The 23,387-nt window shown below is 40.6% G+C and overlaps 1 protein-coding gene across 2 annotated transcripts in view; it reads left to right on the plus strand.

Annotated features, from left to right (window-relative positions):
• Positions 1-1,025: 1,025 nt before the first annotated feature.
• The window catches only part of ltk (leukocyte receptor tyrosine kinase), a 91,019-nt gene continuing 68,657 nt past the window's right edge, over positions 1,026-23,387 (plus strand). For both annotated transcript variants that reach the window (XM_083792605.1, XM_083792606.1), the window contains exons 1-2: positions 1,026-1,291; positions 22,943-23,041. In XM_083792605.1, coding sequence (XP_083648731.1) covers positions 1,237-1,291; positions 22,943-23,041 — 154 coding nt within the window. In that variant the 5' untranslated portion in view covers positions 1,026-1,236. The remainder of the gene's footprint in view (positions 1,292-22,942; positions 23,042-23,387) is intronic.

Genomic DNA, 23,387 nt, shown 5'->3' on the forward strand with positions numbered 1-23,387 from the left:
GCTCTTATTTGTAAGCCTATGCAATTTGACCTAAAGTAGCTTATTTCTTGTTAGCTTTTATTCTGGGCATTATGTCATTTATGACATATGCCCAGAATAGGGACGGTCGATGCAACACCTTTTACAGAAGGCTACAGTAGGCTGACTGTGTTTTTCTCATCATTAGTGTGAGGCTGGTACGGTACAGCTGCTTTGATCTCAGCTCATCAAAGGAAGGAAAGCATCGGTGTGGAGGTGTGCAGAAAGCTAAGAACACATGGCATGCACATGGATGTTGAAGATGTTTTGGGGCTATTTTGTTGTTTTTTTCTAAATGTTTGGGGTTGGGACATTTGGCAACTGCTCCAATGGGATCAACTTTGTAGATCATATCACACTCAACTAATATTGCACTTGTTTAACACATTATGGTAGAGCAGTCAGTTTGCCACTAAGAATACGTTTTTTGATTCAGTTATTAGTGTAGATTTTCGTCTTACACAAAATTCCCATTGACATTGAATGGAGAATTTGTCATATGTGTCTGAGCAAAGCTATTTTCGTCCTGCACAAACATTAAATTCCCATTGACAATTTGAATGGAGAATTTCACGTCGGCTAACCAGTCACATCAATTCAGCTGTTCATAAGATGATGTATATATAGCGCCCCTCACTTCGCATTGGTGTGATTTTGTATTTTTGTTTATAATTTGGTCTTTTTCTTTTCTTTTTTACTTTACACAAGTAAAGTAGCTAGCTTTGTGTAGGTAAGGCTTTTGTTGTTTGTGTTGTGTAGAACTTGTACAGGGAGGGGCAGAGAAATACCATAGCGAACATGTTGGACAAAAACAAAATAATCCTAAAGTGAGGTTATAATCTATGAGAGAAAATGAATGTCTTTAGGACCAAGTGCCTGCATGTAGCCGAGAGAGAGAGCTCTCTGGGGGCCGAGAGAGAGAGAGAGAGAGAGGGGGGGGGGGGGGGAGCGAGGGAGAGAGAAAGAGAGGAGAGAGAGACAGAGTTTTGTAGTCAGTTGTCCTGAGGTTGCAGCATCAGCATCAGCGGAATGCGTTACAGCAGCAGTGTGTTTGAGTGCGCAAGTGAAAGATTAAGTAGCTTACATCGACGGGAGACGCGTGTGGGACTGTTGGCTGTTCATTCGTCTGTACTTCTCTACTGAACATAATTCATGAAGACGTAAAGGTGGCAAAAATATTCACGGACACTTCTGGTCAGGATTCTTCCGAAAGGAGCCATGGATAATGTAAAAAGGCACAAAAGTATTAATTTCGCGACCATCTTTTTAATATGTAAGTAGCAATTATTTAATTCACATTATTGTATTTACGACTTGTGATTTTTTTTGCTTCATTTTCCCCAAGAGACCAAATGTTCAACTTCACAAAAAAAAAAGTTTTGTCTTAATTTCACACCCCCGCCCCCTATTTTCCATTGAAGTAGGCCTATTCTAAATCAATTTACTCGGAATGCTGAACGACCGTGTTCTCCAATTAAGTAATTAACAGCCAGCCGTGCAGTTTCAGTGCATAGAAAATGGTGCGACTGATGGTGCCACACAGCAAATTCATTTGAACCCATATCCCGCATTAACTTATAGCCTAGCCCTAGACTGAATACTTTTGCTTGCTTTAATTAAGACATACTGTATAGACAGAGGAAAATAGGCCCTTTTGATCAGTGCATCTCCATAAAATAAAACGAATGATGAGACTTGGAATTTAAACAGAATATTAACCAAACATGTCATATGATTTAAATAAAATAGCTCAATAATGATAGAAAATACAAGCATATTCAGAAAGTCCTTGTAATTCTAAACTGTAATGATTTAGAATTTAGTCTATCTACCTCCCATTATTGGCACATGGAATGTTTAGTTGGCTAGCTGACTATGAAAAGAATTTCATGCCAGAATTCTGTATGTGCTTCAAAGTCCCATGAGAGGGGAAATGTAATTTTAACAAATTCTTAATGGCACTTATTAATCCACTTTGTACCACAAGCTGTTATACACTACAGTATACTGTTGCTTTTGTTTTTCTATTAGTTCCATAATATGTGTTCTTGGATGAAGAAAAAAGGAAATAAATAGTATTTCTTGTATGTCATATAAATGGATAGCTTAATTTACGCTATGCATGATGCATTAGGTATAGGGCTACTTTATTAAACCACAGAGACATTGAACATCTGTACATGGAAATGATGATGATGAAGAACTCACTCATGGATTCATCACCATAATCTAGTATCATTCTGACTGCTCTCAGGCTTTAAGTATTCATATGGAATGCATTACTTCATCTCAGGCAGGACATTTGGGATTCAAAGCATGCACGGATGGATTCCCTAAATGTGTTTAAATTCCATGCTTCTGTTTCGGAGCAATATTGTTGACAGCACAGCAGCCTTCCTTCTGGTGGCACATGTTTGCAATTCTAGTGCAAATAAATCAAAGAAAGGCAATGCTTTTGGCCAGGCTATTGTGAAAATAAATAGTTCTGTTAAAAAAATATCAACTTTACTGATGCACTACAGTAGCATGAACTTTCTCTTTTTGCACACATTTGTAGCTGGTTGCTCCCTCTAGTGGTTCATTTTTTCATCCTGTATGTTTTTATATTTTCAGAAACAGGTTCATTAAAGTCTCCTAGTTGTGCTGAGGTAATTTTGACCTGTTGGCTATAAGTGCACTGCAATTCAATGCAAGTATAATACAATTCATACTGTATTTATTCAATCAATCAATCAATCAAACTTTATTTATATAGCACATTTAAAAACAATTAACCGTAGTTGACCAAAAGTTCAAAAGTCACATGTGAAGTGAGGGGGGCCTGGCAATGTTTTTTCAGTGCTGTAAACAAACATTAAAAGTCCACAGAATTGGCTGCCATATGACATCATTTCAAAAGCCAGACGTTGGAGAGATTAGCGCCCCTCAAAAACAAACAAAACAAAGGAAAACGAAGCAACAAGGCGAGCGAGAGCTATGACTATAAGCATGTACATTAAACTGTACAAACACAGTTGGCTGTGTTCGGGAGAGGTGATTGTTGTCATTACATGTATTATGTTCTTGGGCAGTGCCCATCACTGGGAAATGTTTAACTGGAGGAGTAGGATGGAGGCTCTGCATCCTTCCGGTGGGGGCTCCTCACTGGCAGGTGATCCAGTAGGGATATTAATAACAATAACAACTAAATTAAACATTGTTTTAATGTGAATTATCATTGTGTGTAACAGTATGCAGTTCCTCCCTTAAGCCTGATTTATACTTCATCATATAGGTGTCGCATGCCAATATCATCGCAGAATCATGTACAGTGTGTGTGTGTGTGTGTGTGTGTGTGTGTGTGTGTGTGTGTGTGTGTGTGTGTGTGTGTGTGTGTGTGTGTGTGTGTGTGTGTGTGTGTGTGTGTGTGCGCGTGCGCGTGTGCGTGTGCGTGTGCGTGTGTGTGTGTGTGACGTGTGTGTGTGCTTTTAGTATGATTGAATTGTTGTAAGATGTTGCCAGGCCAAAATATAGACTCTAAACCTGCTTATTAAGTGGCTGAGCTGTGCACTCAAGATGTACAGTAAAGAGGTCAATATGGGCAACATTCCAAGGCATCCTGATAGCCAAGTTGTTAGGCACAACATAGCACATGAGTGCAAAATACCCTTTATCAGTAAGTCTCCAGTTCGATTCCTGGCTTCCATTGTTCTATTCTTGGCACTATCAAAAAAGGCTTAAAGATTCGCTCTTCAAATGAAAGAAAAAAACAACAAATAACATACATACAAAAAATCAGACCGTCTGAGTGGTGCTGTACTGTACTCGTGCTGTAATACTGTACTGTACAAGCCTTCCTCCCTGGTCTCTGTGTGTGTGTGTGTGTGTGTGTGTGTGTGTGTGTGTTTGTGTGTGTTAGTCTGCGCAACGCTATAACGCTATTTCCGTGCTCAGACGGACAGACCCAGAGACAGAGCCAGCCAGCCAGCCAGCCAGGGACACACATTGCTGTGCATTGGAGTGGCTGTACCACTCAAAAAATATCTTAAACGTAAATAGCTCATTCATAGTACACACCATGGCTCATTTACAAAACAAGAAAATACTTATTTTTTATTGTTCTACTATGTAATGAGCCAGTCATTTACTTATTTTGTATTTTTTCTGGCCTTCCTACATCTTTGCTTCACCAGTCTTAGAAAGGCATAGCCCTCCACCATTTCTGCTCAAGGCTTTGATTAGATTTGCATTGATTTGTTCAACTTCTTTGGCTCACCCCTTTTAGCACCTCACAGTGTTTCTACAGTATCAGTGTGAAAAGGGGTGCCTGACTACATCAACAGTTTTTGAACGTACCATAACAGCATTCAGTATACACAGTCATGTAATACTGGACTAAAGCTAATTCAGAGCATCAGTTCATCAGGTCAGAGATTATATTTCATTTGGTGTGGACCTTGGAGTTGATACAGGGAATGAGGGAAATATATCTGGATAAACACATGCAGCTCCATCTAATGTTTATACATTCTGTTAAACTTGTAGCAGTGATTTAGACCAATTTAATTCTGCTGGCTGTATTTAGGCATCGGAGTCACTCCGGGATCAAACGGCGGCTGCTACCGTGAACTGCTTAAATGTTTATCTTGGAAGTGAACCAAGTTCTTGAATGTAGTTTGAACCCTCATTTCAAACAGAAGAGGTTGGTTGAAGGGGTAAGTAGATTAGTCCTGGGTCCTGACCTCAAATGCAACACGCAATTCAGAATGGCTATTATGCACCTGTGTACCCAAGACGGCAAGTACAGTAGCAGCTAAAAGTGTTTGTCTTGTTCATATAACATGACAGCAAATTACTTTGCATGGGGTGCAAACCTCTGACTTCTATACGGTTTTCAATGCTGCGTGTGAGGTCTCACTATCAGTATTATGTATACAGTAAAATCCTCAGTGATTCGAGCTTGCGGATCTGCTACTTTTGACTGTTTTGTGTGACACTGTAGTATGATCAAGTGTGGCATTAATTTACGAAAAATACGGAGATGAACGGTTTCTGCCCGACAGCAACGATATAGTATAGATTTTGTGATAGTGCTACAGTATTTCCATATGCACTTATGACCATAAATCCTTCCCATCTGTCGCTGTTGTTCTCCTCTTGTTTGTGATTCAGCACAGATGCTGAACTTTGTACTGAGGTGACGTCCTCGGGTGTGTAGGTGGTAGAATGTTCTACCCCAAGTCGATGATCAGAGAGACGTTGCAGATCAAAGCTCTGCGGCCCTGCAGCTTGACTGACAGATGATCATGCTGTGGCATGCATATATCTGACCCGTCAACTTCTGAGACCAGTCGAACATGGTTTAAAGTGGATTTATTACTTTCAGCTCTTGATCTCGTATGCGTGAAGGCATGAGGTTGTGTTAAAAATGAGAAATGAGGAGCTGACGGTTTCATTAAGCTACAGTATCATCCAATTCCATGACAGAACGTCTTTTACACACAGACATAAAGCTGTGCATGTACTCACAGTATAATGGAGAGCACCGCATTTGACAGTGATCCATAGTATCCATTCAAAGCTAAATAGTCCTCTCGCCCAGGGCTTGATTTGTTCTCTCCCTCAAACATAATGTATTCCAGGTAATGTATAGCACACTTACACCATATGAAACGAGACAGATTTGAGGTTGTGTACAACCAATCAACTCCTTTTACCATGTATGTGGCATTTTCTCCTGCTTTGATGCAATAGAACAGCACTACTGGCAACACAAGACAGTGTTGTAAATCCCTTAAGACACCTTTTTCCCCCAATGGCAGCTAAAAGTGCGCAGATGGGGTATCAATCTACACACTAATGTTTTTTTTTAATTGGAATTCTCATCTCAATGGGTAATTAGTCATTCAAAGTGATCAAACCCCCCCCAAAACAAACATTCTGTAGAATGAAGGTCATCGCAAGATTGCAGCAACATAACATTGTACCACAGATGGTGCCAGTGGATCGATATTTCATAGCTGTTTTCATTAGGTCAAATGGAACGATGTATCACAGTGTAGACTACTTTCAGTTACTGTAAAGGACATATCATGAAAGAGTTTTACGGGCAGGAAATAAAAACAGAATAACAGGCAGCGCTCTATGGACTATGGATTCCATGCATGCGCTCATTGATTCGTTCTCCTCACCTTTGTATCCTAGCCTCCTAGGGCCCTCCAAAATGTCAAGGATGCGTGGGAAGGCGCTCTAGGGCCGACATCTGCAGAATAATCACACATGAGATGTGTCGCTAGAAACACATCACCAGCTAAAACCATTGTTTTCCTATGGCTTCTTTCTTGTGGCGTTCGTTTTCTTGTGGTTTTAGATGCACATTAAAAGTTCAAATAATCTATTTTTTTCAGCAAAAGGTGCAGAGTTGCTCCTTCCTGTTTTGATTGATGACGGTATAATCTACCGTATCTACAGTATAGTATGACTAGTGGGACAATGGCATGACAGTTTAACATTAGACTCAATACTCAACCTCTACTTGAAACTTGCATGATATATACATACGTACTGCAGTCATACAGTGCATACACAGAAACATTATCCTGTGTGGAAGCCTGTGTAATCAGGACAGCCTTGTGGCAGGCTGGTTCAGCGCAAAAGGAAGGGGTTATACAAAGGAAACAAGGTGGAAACTGTTCAGAAATTAAAGTTAAAACATTTGAGCTGTATACTGTATGTAGATTCCAACAGCCATAGTTGACATGAAACACATTGTGCAACAATTGTACAACATTATTGCGAATGTCAACTCTAAGCTTTTTAAGGAGGCTCAGTTTTGGGCTTGCATAGTTCATATTGTATGAGCTGATGATCAGCCTACAGTATGCTGTTCAGTGCTGTGCATTCCTAGTGTAGCCTCAGGATATTATTACCTTGTACCAGGTTTAGAGTTACTAAACCTGGTGATGCAAGCCTGTCAGAAACCTCTTGGCGGTTTTGTTGTAGAATGGATGTGGCATCATGTGGGGACCCTCTATGTGAGCAGAAGATAGTCATATAATTAAAAGCTCCACACTTACTGTACCAAATAATGCTAGTGGAAACAGGAGGTGGACCGCGGCGCCTCAATGACCGTGACATGCCAAGATGATATCTTGGCATATCAACCTGGTGATCACATGCTCATCCTTTTTAGTTACAGTTGCTGTAAATTATTTATTTAAACTGCTCTCTCTCTCTCTCTCTCTCTCTCTCTCTCGCTCAATGTCTCTCTCTCCTCTCACCGCTTTCCTTGTCTCTCTTCAAAGACGAACTGTAGCAGCTGAATGTGAGCATTGTGTTGAACTCAGATGGATTTGGATGTTGTGAACCCGCCTATACTATAATTCAATCGGCTATCTAATGCACTCTTTAAATAGCACAGAAATACTGCGCTGGGGAACTGCACTATAGACTTTAGACCAGATCAAAGCTGCTCTATCACTTTGCACTTTCTGACCTTTCTAATATAGCAATGCACCAGCAATGCAGCTGTCTACACACGCCATACAGAACAGATGGGCACAAGTTAATTTGGCACTTACACAATGAGGCCGATATTCATGAAAAAAACAAAAACGCATCAGTTGTAAACCAGAAATTACAATTACACTGCACTTTGCACAAATCTGTGCTGGATGCAAGAGCTATCTGTCATCTAATTGATGCTTTACTTTGACCTGTTGCTATTGGTAATGCCTGATAGAATAGAATCATAGTTGGCTGCTGAGTTGCAAATATGCCTTATGTTACTGTATGTTACTGTATAACAATGGTTCTGAATGTAAACCTGTGTGTGTGTGTGTGTGTGTGTGTGTGTGTGTGTGTGTGTGTGTGTGTGTGTGTGTGTGTGTGTGTGTGTGTGTGCGCGCATTCAGGCTCTGCCACTCTTTGCGTCTAGCCCTCGCATGAAATGCAGACTAGCCTCTCAACTGTAGTGTAAATATAAAAAACGTTTTACCTACTCACCAATACAAAGGGGGTTAGTGTAATTAGAAAGTCTATACTTTCCATAGTATTGGTGAATAGGTAAAACTTTTTTTTATATTTACGCTACAGACAAGAGGCTGGTCTGCATTTATGCGAGCGTAGAAGAGAACAGTTCCATAGCTCTAATGAAGGCATTAGAGCTATGGACCAGAGGGGTCAATAGAGGTTCATCTTAAGTACAAAGAAAATCCTGGCTTAATTGGTGCAACACTGTTCATAACCCTCTGTGACTCTTGGACTTAAACTGCACTTCTATCAAATAAGTCACGCAGCACATAAAGTATGTGCTGCATTAACCAAGTAACTCTTTGTTAATCCTCAAATGTGGCTACATGTATACACTAAGTATGAAATGGAATTTATAGTTTCATACAATTTAATGAGTTAGTAGAAGAGACTGTAGCTGCATGATGCTTGAACACGGATGGTTAAAGACTTTGAGGTTACATAGCCAATCTCAAATCAGTCCACAGCACACAAAGGGTATATAATTTGAGCTATGACATGTAGGCCAGAGAACAGCTGGTACAGTTTAGCAATAGCCAACTGGTATCGTTTATGTCCACCATACTAATCGCATGCCCTTGAGCAAGACACTGCATGCCATTGCCTGAGTCAACGCTATAGCTAACCATACTCTGTCCTATTATAATCATATATACTGTATAAGACACTGTTCTGGGATAGGGCCTACAGGAGTCCACACAATGACAAATCAGATTGACATATACAGTAAATTAATTAAGTAATTCATCTCAATCATCACTCTTAAGTCCTTAGTCAATATAACCCCTCACTGTAGTGTATGCTAAAGGTAATTTATTATGTGTGTGGTACTTAGTCACCTTAGGCTTAGGTTAATATTGCCTTTTGATATGACCGATTGACCGATAGGACAGAAACGATGAAAACAGACAAAAAAAAGCTGTAGGTCCACCTTTTTTCAAAAGCAAAAACCAAGGGACAGGGGCGATCGAGGGCTTGCTTACGGTATCTAATTCCAGCCGAGCTGCAACCAATTAAATTATAAATTGAGTTATGGGACTTAATTCTTTTGGAAATGCCAAAAGCCTGATTCAGTGCACATGAATGGGCCTTCAGAAGGGTGTCAGGGGGGAGATGGACCGTTTTATGGCCACAACAACCAGCCACATATTTGGTCTCAGACATGCCTGGCTGTAGGCTGGTCCTCACGAGAAGCACGATATAACAGATGCTCTGTCACGAAAGCAATGAACATCTTCCCCCACTCTACCTCGACATCGAGACCTGGGAAGAGCTCCCTGCCTCTTACCTCCATATCCTTGGCTGAGTACACCTCAAAGGAGATAGTCGATTTGTACAATAGATCACTCGTTGACTGTTTGTAGCTCTCACCTTGCGGATCAGAAGAGATGATAAATCCTACGTCAGCTCCTCACTTGGAGTAATATACATTTAGATGGACAACAGGGTCTGTGTCCACTAGACAGGCCTTATTTATTGAGTGATGGTTGACAGTCTGACCATTGTTTTTGATGGAGCATGAAAAATACATAGTAGTAGAACGCTACAGTACTGAACTATATGTCAGCCAGAGAATAATAGTCTTCTTCATGCATTTGTATATCTTGACGTTTTACAGGTCCCTGAGTTGCCCCTTAAATTAACATTATGGTCATTATGGCTTGATAACAAAGGAAGAATGGTGTCAAGTAAGAAAAAGACACATTTTAAATAGCTACATTTTGTTTTCCAGTTGACTTAGTTTAGAGTTTTCCTCAGTGTGTTATTTATGATCCTAAAGTGGTTTAATATCCAATGTTATCCTAGTGCTCTGAATATAAACAAGCAGGGTCTGATACAGATGGTAATGACTTTCTGGCACCTCTCTGGTGTCAATTGGGTGTGACAATGTATGGCCACTACCATATCTATAACACATTAATTCTTTGATGAATTGAGTACAAAGAACCCCACCAATGGAAACATAGGGCAGGCTTTCTTGGGTTTAAAATCCTCTTAGCAGACCTTGTAACAAACTGTACTTTTCTGTGCAACCAATTTGTGTCCAACTGTCCATCCTTAAAATACATCATTTTTGAAAGCCCATTAGTGCCAAACAGGGAAAGCTTTCAGTTCAGTTTGAGTGGAAGGAAAATTAAAATAAAGATATTATGTGACATAAATTGCAGTTGCTTATGCTTACGTTTAGAACAGTGCCACTTTTTTTTTTTTTCTTCTAGGCTGGTGTTTTGTGGTTTTTAAGGTATTAGTTGGCTTCTTCTTTGATTTTCTATGTATTTGTTGCATTTGAACTTGATCTTGTTGGCCTGCTTGTGTGATACTGTATATGAATGCAGTCGTTCCAATCAATCAAATTACTTGTTAAGACAGAAAGCCCTAGTAGCTAGCTATGTTACATTTGTTTCAACTGAAATAGGCATTATTAACTGGAACAGACCTTGGCTCAATGATTGATTGAAATAGAAGAAAGGTTTCCTTTAAAATCCCCATCCTCTCCTCTCTGACCCTTATGCTGCCCATGGTGCTGAATGGTGCGTGTCAGAGCGAAGGTCAATTAGCCCTTTGCTAAATCCCACCCCAAAAAGCAATTGTCCACTGCCAATGATGAATCCAAATAGTTTAGCAACTGTTGGTATGCAGGTCAAGCTTTCGCTTGACCTGCCCAGGTTATGGCAATAATACTAATGACCGTAGTCTTAGGGCCGATTCATACTCCTATTTTACCGCTGTTTCGGCGCTGTAGTGCCGAAATGATTTCGGCTCGTCAGAAATTTTCAGTAGCACCGAAGAGCCCACTTTAGGACGGTACCCGCCCCCCCGAACCTCAAATGACGTCAAATTGTAGGCTCTACAGTGCCGAACCGACTTTTATTCGGCTCTAAAATAGGAGTATGAATCGGCCCTTACCGTGCAACATGAAAACTCCTGTCAGGTGGTCGCTAAAAGTTGATTTCTCCCTCTCATATTTCTATAGTTTATTTAAATAATGTCATGCAAATTGTCCAGTGCATAGCCTACTGCAAGCCTGGTTGACTAGATTTAGAAGACATTGTTATGCTCTTGCTACTGAAATGATTGATTATTTATATTTTAACATGCATGATGCATCTCTATGGGGGAGAAGGACAGCTTGCCCTGTCTCCTCACTGCTAACGTGCCTATTGGACGGGACGGGTTTGGTAGGGACTTAGCGAAGGGCTAATGTGAGGGAGTTCCAGGGGCCCCCCAGCTAAATGATAGTTTGGAACCAAATGGACCCTTATGGGTCTGTAACTCTGACCCGTTAGGGTCCATTTGGTTCAATTTGTACACTCTCAGAGTTAAATTAACATTGATTTTACAATATAAATTGGGGTCTTAGAGATAGAAATGCCATTAAATGGGGGTCTGTAGACTAATATGCATGTCAAACTGATGGTCCTTGACATTAAACGAGTTGAGAATCATTGCTAGAGCCGTAAAAAATCTTCTCTTATGGGGGTCCCTGGCATATCTTTTCAAATGGGGGTCCGTGGTAGCCTGGCTCCAGCCCTGATCTCTACCATTCGCCACCGAGTGGCGCGCTACGAGCTTGTAGGTCTGCTACTTTTGAAAAATCGTGAAAATATTTATTTCAGAAAACTGGAGGATTTAGAAGATTTTTTTTTAATTTTGAGGTCAGGCCTAAATGGGTTAAAATAGAAATGTATTACATGTCTAACAACACTCGATGGTCGATGGTTAAGTAGTTCTTTGAAAGTAATAGCCTACTGTACACATACATAACATTGCTGTAATTGAAGACAAAGCAAAACCCAGCTTTCCTTGAATTATTACCAGTAATTTACGAAGGGTGTACGCAACCATAATGAGTTCCAAAATGTTTTGCAATTTTATCTGTCCTAACATTTCTTTTTTTGTAATTGTGGTGGTGGAGTCGTGCAGGTATGCTGAAGGACCAGTACTGTGGTTACCAATACAATTGTGAAAACATAAACAACACAGTGTTGAAATGTGACTAACACTTGGGTTCCACTTGGTCATATTTGCACACTCTCTCTTTAAATGAACACTGAGGCTTTTACTGTGTGTGGCTGTAGCAGTGTGTGGCCTTGGGACCTAATTTAAGGCGGGTGTTATATTGTTTTAGTGGTAATCTGTGTCTTTTGGACAGACCTGTGAGACCTTAATGAGAACAGATGTGTGTTTGTGCATGTTGTGAGCTGTGGTGTGAGAAAGAACCTCCTCAGCATAACATTTGTTCCAGGTTACATGTTTTAAAAGTGTGTAGTGAATATGATTGATGTGTTGCTAAATGTCAGCGTTTTCCCTTAAATAATATAATAGATATTTTGCCACTAGTGTTCTTTTGAATCTTCAGAAAACCAAAATGACAAAAGACGGAAACGAATTGTGGAATGCTATGCTTAACCAAATTAACACTGAACGATGTGAAGTGAACGTTATATAAATGAATATACATTTGATTGTTTTCTTTGTGCTGAAGTTACACCACCAATCAGACGTGAGTGAATAATGATCAAAAAGTCATGACCAACACTTGTTGGCGTCAACATTTTTGTGTGCCATTTGTAGATTCAATTTGTACATTGTTGTTTCAGTGGTATTGGTGTTTATCTCCAACGACATTGCTTGTTAGTTTACCTACAGATGTTTTTGATAAACAACCTGGTTACACATAAATTGCGTAACCGCAATTTTCTACACCCTCTGGGAGAGAGATTATCGAGCTTCAAGCTGCATTTTTTTCCTGTGTCTAACCTAGATACCAGACTTTGAAAACCTCTGAAGCAGGCACGGTAACACAGTGCTCCCTGACGAATCTGCATTTACAGTACCAATCATTCCTTACTGATCCCAATAACAGTCCAGAAATAGTTTATAGCTTAATCTATTGCAGACAGAATTTAGAGCAAGATAAGAAACTTGATACGTTTTTGTTGCAAGATTAGAACTTGGTATCTTAGTTTTCTGTGACGTCAGTTGCTTTCGTCAGCAGCTAGTGTTGAAAACAATAATAATTAACTTTTATATTATAGAAAATGACTGACAATATGAATTCATGATAAAGTACATATTGCACAGATCTGGATGGTGTCCAGCTAAACCTTTTCCTTTCAACAAATTAGATGATATATTTCAAACTAGGCTCATATTGAACAAAGCATACTTGTGTTGTATTTTTCAAGATTGCAATTGTATCTATGGCATGTGACCCCATATTTCAGCCCCACTGCCATTTACTTCCATCCATTATAACATTTAAGTGAAAGATTTCAGAATATGACAAAAGTGTGGAGGTACTTCCTTGGCCTACTGGCATTGTACACAAGAAATTGCACTCTGATCAATCCAGTGTTCTGCAAGATTAGCCCTGGGCATGCAGATAAACCCGCAAACACACAGATTTGGTGATACTTTTTTAGGTTAAAATTTAATTTTTGTTGAATAAAACATTACATTTGTGCTGTGTATTTTAATTTGAGCTCATTTTTACCTCCAAACATTTAGCTAGAATTATTCAGCTGTTGTTGAAGAATGATGCTGTCTGTGATCTATCAACAAGCACCTTTTTAAACGTTGAAATGAACAAGCATTGGCAATTCCAATGTCATTACATTTCTTCACACACTATTATCTACATCTTATTTGACAAGTCTCCTGGAGAGTGTTACAGCTACAGTCATCCACAGCTTTGGCAGTAAAACCGTTTACCTATTTGTTTCATTATGTTTATTAAACAATGGGGGTGATGTTAGTCTGTATCGTACATATACACAGTCAAATCAGAGTGTTCATTTAACTCAGAGAGGCTGAGCGTACAGATTTGGTTCATATGACACACTACCACTGGTTCCAGTTGCGCACTCTCAGAGTTAAAAGAATACTGATGATTTTACTGTGTAGACACAGTGTCCAGAATTAGCTGTGCACGCTGAAATGTGAAACAGACGTTTCATCTGTTATTTTTCAGGGACGTGGTGTGCGATGTGGTCGTGCCTGTTTGCGTCCAGCATGCACACATGTGCATGCATGGCCGTGCACATGTGCACTGGTGTGTATCTGTTGTCAGCCCAAAACCTTGCTGTTCCAGAGAGCACATATTGTCTCGGTCTCATTGCGGTTCCGGAACAGTGCAGCCTCACAGGAAGACAGTTGGTCCACGTTCAAGGTCGAACATAAGTGTTTTAACATCAGCTAGCTTTACCGGGTATTCTGTCAAGTCAAATGTGATATCTGAACATTACACGGACTGGATTAGATACATGTGGCCTTGCATATAGCATCTGTCAAGTTGATAAGTAGATTAAGCCCAGTTGTTTTGAAAAGCAAGTGAACCATTGGACCCAAGTTTTCTGAGCCCAATTACTTATTTCCTGCTAAAACACATAGGAATACTTATTTTACCCCACGTTCAGTGTTTGATACTTTTGATGTTTCTCTCATTTGCCTTGTGAACCCCGGTAAGACAGCAAGATTGATTTGCACCAGTATTATGTTATTTGTCATTCTCTAATATCGTCCAAAAAAACATATCACTACAAAATCACAATTTGAGGAGATCAGAGTAATAAGGGTTTCATTTTGGCCAGTGGACAGTCTTCATCATAATAGTCTACAAGCTATGACTCTTTCTTGGGACGATACATAATAATAAGTGTAAGAAAAATATCTGGGATCTTATTTTCTCCCCGGAACATCCAGACCCCCAGGAACCCGAGCTCCTTTCTATAAAATGTCATGTCTGCTGGTTTTGATTATACTGATGCTGGCTTGTAGCTGAAAAGCTTTCGGTTTTTTGTACTCAGTAAATAGAAGATGATTGATCTGTGAGTGAAAGAATGCCATTAGTTTTGATACTAGTCACGACCAACATACATACCCAACATAGTTTGTAATATTGTAAGCTGTGTGACTGTACTAGACAGCTTCACATACATACAGTAGCCTACTGTACAGTGAACTAGAGGCGCAATAGCCAAACTAATCAATTTAATCTAGTTTTCCAAAATACCCCAAATACAGTAGCAGATCTGCAAGCTTGCAATGTGTCGTGATGCATCATGCGACACATTGTCAGCTTGTAGATTAGCTAAATTATGTTCTCTCTTTCCATGGCACACTGTTGTACGATATAATTGGGCTTAATTGGTTCAGACTAATTGATTTAGTTGATTATAATTTGTTTAAAATTAGAATTGAAAGAAAATAAGTGAGAGTTACAGACCTTCAGTGAACCTCCAAGAGCAGTCCATAAATGTTATGCAATTGTGGTTTGGCAGCATTTACATGTCTAACGAGGTGGAGAATTCTGGATAAATTGGCTAATACTGCTAATTAGAGGAGAAAAGAAATCCCACATGCTCTTAAGTACTAGATGTCGACTGAGTTTCATAGGCTGATGTTTTGGGCCTATGCCTTCATTTATACATTCATTAGAAGACGCAGATGAAATCATATTCATATGTTGGTCCGTTAAACCCAGTTGGCATCTATTGTAGCATTTGAGTGCGTGAAACACAACCATGCCAGAATAGTGGGCACAGAAAATGACTTACTGGAATACTGGAAGTATGTGTTATTTTTGTAGTTATTTTGTGGCAGTGTGGTCATCATTGCTAATGTCCTCTTGTTGTAGGGCAGCCAAGCATGGCCACTGATGCAGTGCCTGTGTGGCTGTTTGCCAGGCCTAATGCACTCGTAACTGTGCAAACCTATTTGTGTGTGATTCACTGTGTGTCAGAGTGTACAGTATAGTATATTATTAGTCCTGGTATAGTTCCCTGTTCCCTGTTAAAACCCTCTTGTACTACTGATGTAACCAATGGATACATTAACATTGAGGAGTTTTGTGTACATGATACTGGTACTATTGGTTCACTATTGGTCATATTAACATTTTGCATAATGTCCACTACTGTCACTGTGATATGATTCCTAGCCTAATTTATGACGAGTATACATCCTCTTCATTTACACATTTCCTACAGTCTGGTCAAATATTTTGTTTTAACATGCATTAACATAGTGTTTCTAAAAGTGTGGTCCAAGGAAGGACCCCCATGAGGTCTTGAGGTTAGGGGGTCCCCAGTTTAATATAGCATTCAAATCAGTATAACCAGGGAAGATGCTGAGCTGCCTGAGCACTAGTGTTCCTTTACAGCAAGACCCTGCACGATCACATTAAAACCTGGGAACTGCCCATGTACAACCTCAGTTTTATACTGTTGTCCACTGAGCTGGGGGTTCAATGCCTTGCTCAAGGGCACCTAAGCAGTACTCATCATGTTCTATATAGTGTAGCTGTGATGTGCCAAGTCTGTACACAACTCTTCCCTGAATTTATAGTTGTTTATGTTACCAGAAAGTATTATGGAATGTTATTTTGTCAGTGAGTATTTTGTGGACAACAGTGAAATGCCCCAAACATCAGTCATAGAGGTGAGACGTTTGGGTTTAATGTGACACATGTAAGCAATTTAATGAAACAGATAGTTCCAATCCGTGATTAGGGTTGGCTGAGCTGCATTCGAAGACATCGTAACATGCTCTTAAACAGACATATGTGACTGCATGACATCAGTATTACTGCGCAACCGGTGATTAGAATAATCATCTTTTTGGGACCTATCATGCATTTGCATAGCAACTTCCTTGTTTGTGCAGGCAGTCAGGAACTGCTTCATTGTAGAAATTATTCTTGTAGTGAACTTGTTGAAATTTACTATGAAATAGAGCGTCGCAGTCCCGCCCCCTTTCATGACGACGAAGAAAAACAACAAAAAACGTGTTAAAACCTGCCGCTTTTTTCTACTTTGTTTGGCCCGAAATGTTTTGTTTGTTATCATGATTTGTCACGACAACAGTTGGCTTTGTCCGCGGCGTAAACGTCTTTAGATAAATACTTTCTGAAAAGTTTATGAGGAAAATTAACGGGGATTTATTTTCTGGGTCTCTCGAGGGGGCGGGACTGCGACGCTCTATACTGTATGCTCAAGACCTCATGGCATCACGTCTCCATATATGGTCACGCCTCGAAACATCACATCTCCATATATGGTCACACCTCGTGACATCACGTGACATTATGAAGACCCTTAGATCTTCATATATGGTTGTCAGTCCATCATGCCTCGTGACATCACGCCTTGTGACAGGCTCCATGTCAATCTGACATCATCAAATCCTCTACTGGATAACCATACATGGAAAAGACTGGATCATCACCTAGATCTGCATATATGGAGATCTCAAACCTCAAACCCTTAGATCTCCATATATGGAGATGACCTGTATACTGACATTACATATGTTGATCCGACCCCACCCGCCCTTCCTGTTCTGCCAGATCTGACCTCATCAAACCCTGTACACTCAAGACACGCTCCATATATGTCCAGTACAGAATTCATTCCATATGTTGATCTGACCCCCCCCATGCCAAAGCGCCGGCGCTCGCCCAGCAGTCTGCCGTCAGCCAGGCGCATGCATGCACGCAAGGGCGAGGTCGCTTCTCACTCTCAGGGCCTCTTACTGGTTATTAAAAACCGAGTTTAAACTCAGGGCCCTGAGTTTAAAGCGTGCACATGGATTTTATTTATCGTATAAAATAACAATTCCTGTGCCCCAGCGTGCACAGGAATGTGCACCTCCCTCCTGTAGCACCTAAGACTACGTTCTTTCCTATACAGGAAAACCCTGATTTGTGCTGACTCGGGTATGTCCAGTCCATATATAGGCATTATTGCTGATTTGTGCTGACATCTGGCATTTTCCAATTCCAGTCCATACTTGGGCTTATGCCAGCCCGCCAACTTGTCTTTATCTTTATGCCCGCCACAACTTTAACTTTAAGATAACTCACACCAGGTTTGTCTGAATGTGGAGGAATTACTTATGTGTACATTTTGAATAGCTGAGTGTGTGTGTGTGTGTCACTGTGTGTCTCACTGCATGCGTGTGCGTGCGTACGTGCGTGCGTGCGCGTGCCACGTATTTTGGCTGTGAAAAGGATTTTCTGGCTCATTCTCTCTTCTCGCCGTCCAAGATAATTGTTTCCAATGTTCTAAGCCACCATCTGTCCTCATCCGTCTGTCCTTATACAGTACGTACCTGATGCTGACGAGATGTCACCAGATGTCTCAGATTAAAGCCGTCTTTGGTCTATTCTGCTGTCATGTGTGGTGGACTGAAGGATAAGAACCGGCACTAGGAGTGGATCAGAGGAGCGTTGTTAGGCAGGCTGCATGGTTGACAAAGCTTCGCTCCCTATGGATAAAAAGGCTCAAACGAAGCGCCAAAGAATTCTCTCGCTCGATGGTTTTCTTACAATTCTCCCCTGAAGGTTTCTGGAAATATTTGAATTAGCTGCATTTCCCCATCACTGAGTCACTTCCTGACCACCTGAAAGTTTAGGATTGAGAAGCGAAGGGGAAGAGAGCTTTTACCTTCTACTGTCTTTGCATCTGCACTTACTTATTGATGACAATTAACATAGATCCTAGGTACTGTATGTTGCTTACTTGTTGTTATCCTAGTTAGTAGTTACATTGTTATTTGTTCTAACACTCCTTGACTACTTTACCGCTGCTGTTGTTGACAAAGAAATCATCTGAAACTTATACTTTGATTCTGCACTTTTTATATCGCTCAGTAAGGTCTGCTAAAATAATGCCTAAATTCTAAATTATTCTGTACAGCACATATCCACTACCTAAGCTGCTCCAGTCAATCACATTCCTTAAACCCCCAATATACATCAGGGGCAGTGGCTCAGGGGTAGAGTAACTGGATGGCAACCGCAAGGTTCCCAGTTCGAACCCGGGCTCCCCCAGAATTACTGTCAAAGTGTCCTTGAGCAAGACTCAGTCTGAACACCTAATGGTTTCCTCCGGCGTCGGTGTGTGAATGCGTGTGTGAATGGGTGAATGTAATGCACAATCTCTGTAAAGCGCTATAGCACCATTTACCATTTAAGCAGCATGCCTCTGCTTAGTCGGTCTTGTCAGGGGTGTTTTAGATTGACCCAAATGCAGGACAGAGTCGACGGGAATTCAGCGGATGTGCCAAATAAATGTAATGCTCCAGTCGGCCAGAAAATGCAGGAACACAAAGGCATGGTTACAGGCAGAATACACGGAATAATCAAGTAACATTACACGTAATGCAGGCTTCTATCAACAGATGAGCGGCCAACTGACTGACTGAGGACAGAGCTTTTAGACAGTACACAGGGGCGTTGATTAGGGAACAGGTAACCAGGGAATACAAGAAGGGCCGGGTCTGATAGGCTGATGGGGAAAGGAGGGAAAGTGTGATGGATGGTATTTGATGGGTGAGTGGAGAATCACAGGTCAGGCCAGGGGAGAAAAGTAATTTAGAGGAGGAATAAACAGAGAGACAGAGAGGCAGATGAGAGAAAGAGACACGTCTAGACTCTAGAGACTATAGCCAGCATTGGCCCACAGCCTAGAATACTGCTCCCGTGGTTTAGCTGCAGTTTTCTAGATATGCACGGACTGCTTTCAGAGCTAAGATGTTTTCAGAGCACAAAGCCAACACAGCCAGCGAGCTGGGCTTCAGTCATTGATGCGGCATTGGCTAGCGACCGATGTCTGATGAGTCAGCTCACTTCCTCTATCAATTACGCTCTGTTTTCATTCTTTTTGTTTTGTTTTTGTAAAACAGCATACCAATAAAAGTGCTATTTAAGTCTAATGTATTAATTAGACTTATTACAATTATTATTATAGTACAGAATGTCTTATTTGTCTGGTTTTGTTTGGTCTTTAAATTTCTGAATATCTAAAGATACATTTAGCAGGGTTTTCTTCCAAATAAACTATTTGGGTACTTTCGTGGCTAATAATAGTCTACTTGGCTCTCGTTGTTTTGTCCCAAAATGTATTTTTTCCGGTTTCCATATTCAGCCATCTATGCATAGCTATTGTGTGTTCTATTTATTACCAATGAATAGCTGCTCCGTCACTCTTCAACACAACTGCCCATTTTCATCACCGTCTGCTTTTAATAAAGTGTCCCTTCTAATAATCTCGTTAGTGCTGGGTGACCAACGTGACACATGCCTCAGAGGCATTAGCTAACACTAATGCCGTTGTTGCGGGGGGTTAAGTTACGATGACACCCTGTGATATCATCATCTCTGCCGTTGTGTCTGGTGAGCATGAAGGGGTCCTCCCACCCTCCCTCGGGCCAAGTGTTCTATGTCCACCCCCCCAAAACAAAGCCAATCCTGTCAACTTGTCTTTATCTTTGTTTGGTGTGTGTCTGTGTATGGTCAGATTCCAGTAACTTTGTTTATAATGAAATGAAATTGGATTAAACCAGCCCTCTGCTATTAATCTCTTTGCCAAGTTGATGTTTTTCATACTGGCTAATTTCCACTGACCTTTTGGAAGTGGGTCACTAAACTGTGATAATAAGCCTAAGGCTATTAGAGTGCAGGAAATCAAAGAACCCCAGAATTCTAACATGGACAGCTGGTCCTCTAATAATTCCAGTTACATGGGCAATACGCTACTAATAAGGCCAGCTGACAGATACCCATGAGGGAGATGGCACAGATGCACCATGGATAATGGCTGATGATCTGATCTCTCTATCTGTCTGCAACAAATAGTCAGCATGGTGTTGTCACGCCAACGGATAAAAGCCTGTCACAGTCATCGGGGGAAATACAGAACAGGACAAGTTAAAGTATTGTGTAAACTATGTTGTGTAACAATTCAAGAGATGTGGTATTTTAAACATAATGGGCTCCATTAAGCAGTTCAAATAATATTACTAATCATATTACAGTTTTATGAGCTGGGGGCGTGTGGTATGTCATATTGCAATTTTGGGCATGTTAAGAAGCGCTTTCGACACCCCGTGGATTGCGCAAAACGGCCTTGAATTAGTCATGGGTGTGTTTAAGGAGTGTTTGAGACGTACCCAATCAACATGTCCGTACTATTCTCTTTACCAGTCAGCTGATGTCACATACGGAATGCGCACTTTGGGGATCGTGGTATTACATTTCTTCAGGCTGGCACCATAGAAGACATGACATGACTTGGTCACATTTGGGTTAATTATTCCTATTGCACTGCATGCTGTCACCTTTATGCCTCAAAATAATTTGTTTCTATTGAAAAACACCAGTAAAATAACGTTTATTATATTTTATTTCATTCAAGTCATGATGAAGGAATGAGTTGAATGCTGGCTGCTTAATGCTGTGCCTGTGGCCCCGATGGTATATGGTCTTAGCATTTTAGCATTTTATTGAAGAAGACTTGAATCGGGTGTGATACAGCATATGAAAGCAAACCTCCCACGGATTATGGATATGTTTTTATTTATTTTTAAGGTTGAGAAATGAAAGAATTATGGCTGTTTCTAATCTCAACATTTTACAAAAAAAAGACGCAAAAAGAGGCTGTTGCCATGTCTCATAGAAACAAGTAAATAGGTCTATAAAAATAAGCGCATATAACAGGGGTCTGTAACCTATTTTAAATGAAGTGCCATGTTTTTATTTTCTAGATAGTGAGTCTGCCATATCCAGATTCATTTTAATGACACCACATTAAAATAAAAAAACATATTTTGATTGTCCACAAATATAAAGTTCTTCCTTGTTTTTAAATATGTTCTTGCACATTGTTATAATGATCATTATATATATCCCCCTGCAGTCAGAGTTCATAGTTTTAATGAATGAATGTGATGCATTGTGAGCTGGTATAGATCTGCTATTTTCAAAAGTAATCTTGGAAAATTTAATTACATTTTTGGATTAGCCGTCCTTAGTTGGGCAAATGCATTCATCTGGGGATCCTTGACATGGGAATGTGCTGTGTGAGGATCACTGGTTTAAACAACATTAGGAGAAAAGCCCAAATAACCACTTTAGAAACAAGAAAAGCAACCACAACTAGTAGGCTACAACTACCAATATTTACAAGCAACTTTACAGAAAAAGAAGCCGCTTATAATAAACAGACATGGCAACACTCCAGCAGCCTCCCAGAGCGTCAAGTGTAAAATCAAACAGTGCTTTTTACGTTTATGAGGTGGTCAGACCCACGTCTAATCGTTATGCGCTGAGTGTTTTTAGGTCAAGGGGCTTAATAGCAAATTGCGCAAAGCGAAAATAATTAACATATGGACACTCCGACAATGCTAAAATATTCAGGAACGCCGTATGCCATATGTGTGTGCGTTCAACACGGGCCGATATGCCTTTCATTATACGATTGTGCGCAGAGCGAGGGCAATTTATGTATTACCCCATTGTAAAACGGATCTTCAAAATGGCACCCAATGGCTCAAGATACAAGGTCCATTCAGGGATACGAGGATGCTGTAAGATGACTACTCCTTCCCCTAAAGAAAGGAACTTTGAATGTCTGTGTACATACTGTGAGCTTTGTTTATACTGCAGTTTATTCGTTTGTACATTGCACGACAGAGTTGCTTGCTGAAAATAACTGATTTTAAAGCATGAATATCCATAATGTTTTTAGCAAGCAACTCCATTGCAATTCCGTATAAGTATAAATTAGGCTTTCAGCCAGAATTCTACCATCTCCTCCGAAAGGGCTCCATACCCGCAATAATCTCATACATAATGTAATATGCATATTGGAGTCCACAGTTCAAGGGCAGCTACTGTACAGTTACTGTACAGTGTCGTGTCTATCGTGACTCATAACTAGTGTGCGATACCACATGCTGTCATTGACTGTGCCTCAATCACTTTGCTCTCTCTAATTTAGCTTAAGTGCTGCGGCTTGAAAAAGCCATAGCAGGCTTTTTTTCCATCGATAAGTGAAACAACTAACGGTTTCCTCCATCTCCGTACCCCTCTCACCCCCCCCCCTCTCACCCCCCCCTCTCTAACCTGCAGTCTGCAGTACCAGCCATGCTCTTTTGGACAGATTTCTGGAGGAAAACTTCTCTGATCATTTGTTGCCTCATCAGTCAGACTCGGAGCACGATGGCCAAAGTAAGATTTGCACGCACGCACGCACGCACGCGCACACACGCGCACACACACACACACACACACACACCCTCACACACACACACACACACACACACACACGCACACACACACACACACACACACACACACACCCTCACACACACACACACACACACACACACCCTCACACACACACACACACACACGCACACACACAACTTTTCTGAACTTGTATCTTGCTTATTATTTTATACACATACATATAGTAATAAATACAAGGAATGAGTAGTACAAGGAATGAGTCAACCTAGTAAATGGTGCATTTATATAAAGTACTTTACCCTTCACACTCATTCACTGATGACAG

Source organism: Protomyctophum parallelum (assembly GCF_964188405.1).
Source record: "Protomyctophum parallelum genome assembly, chromosome: 20".
NCBI lineage: Eukaryota > Metazoa > Chordata > Actinopteri > Myctophiformes > Myctophidae > Protomyctophum > Protomyctophum parallelum.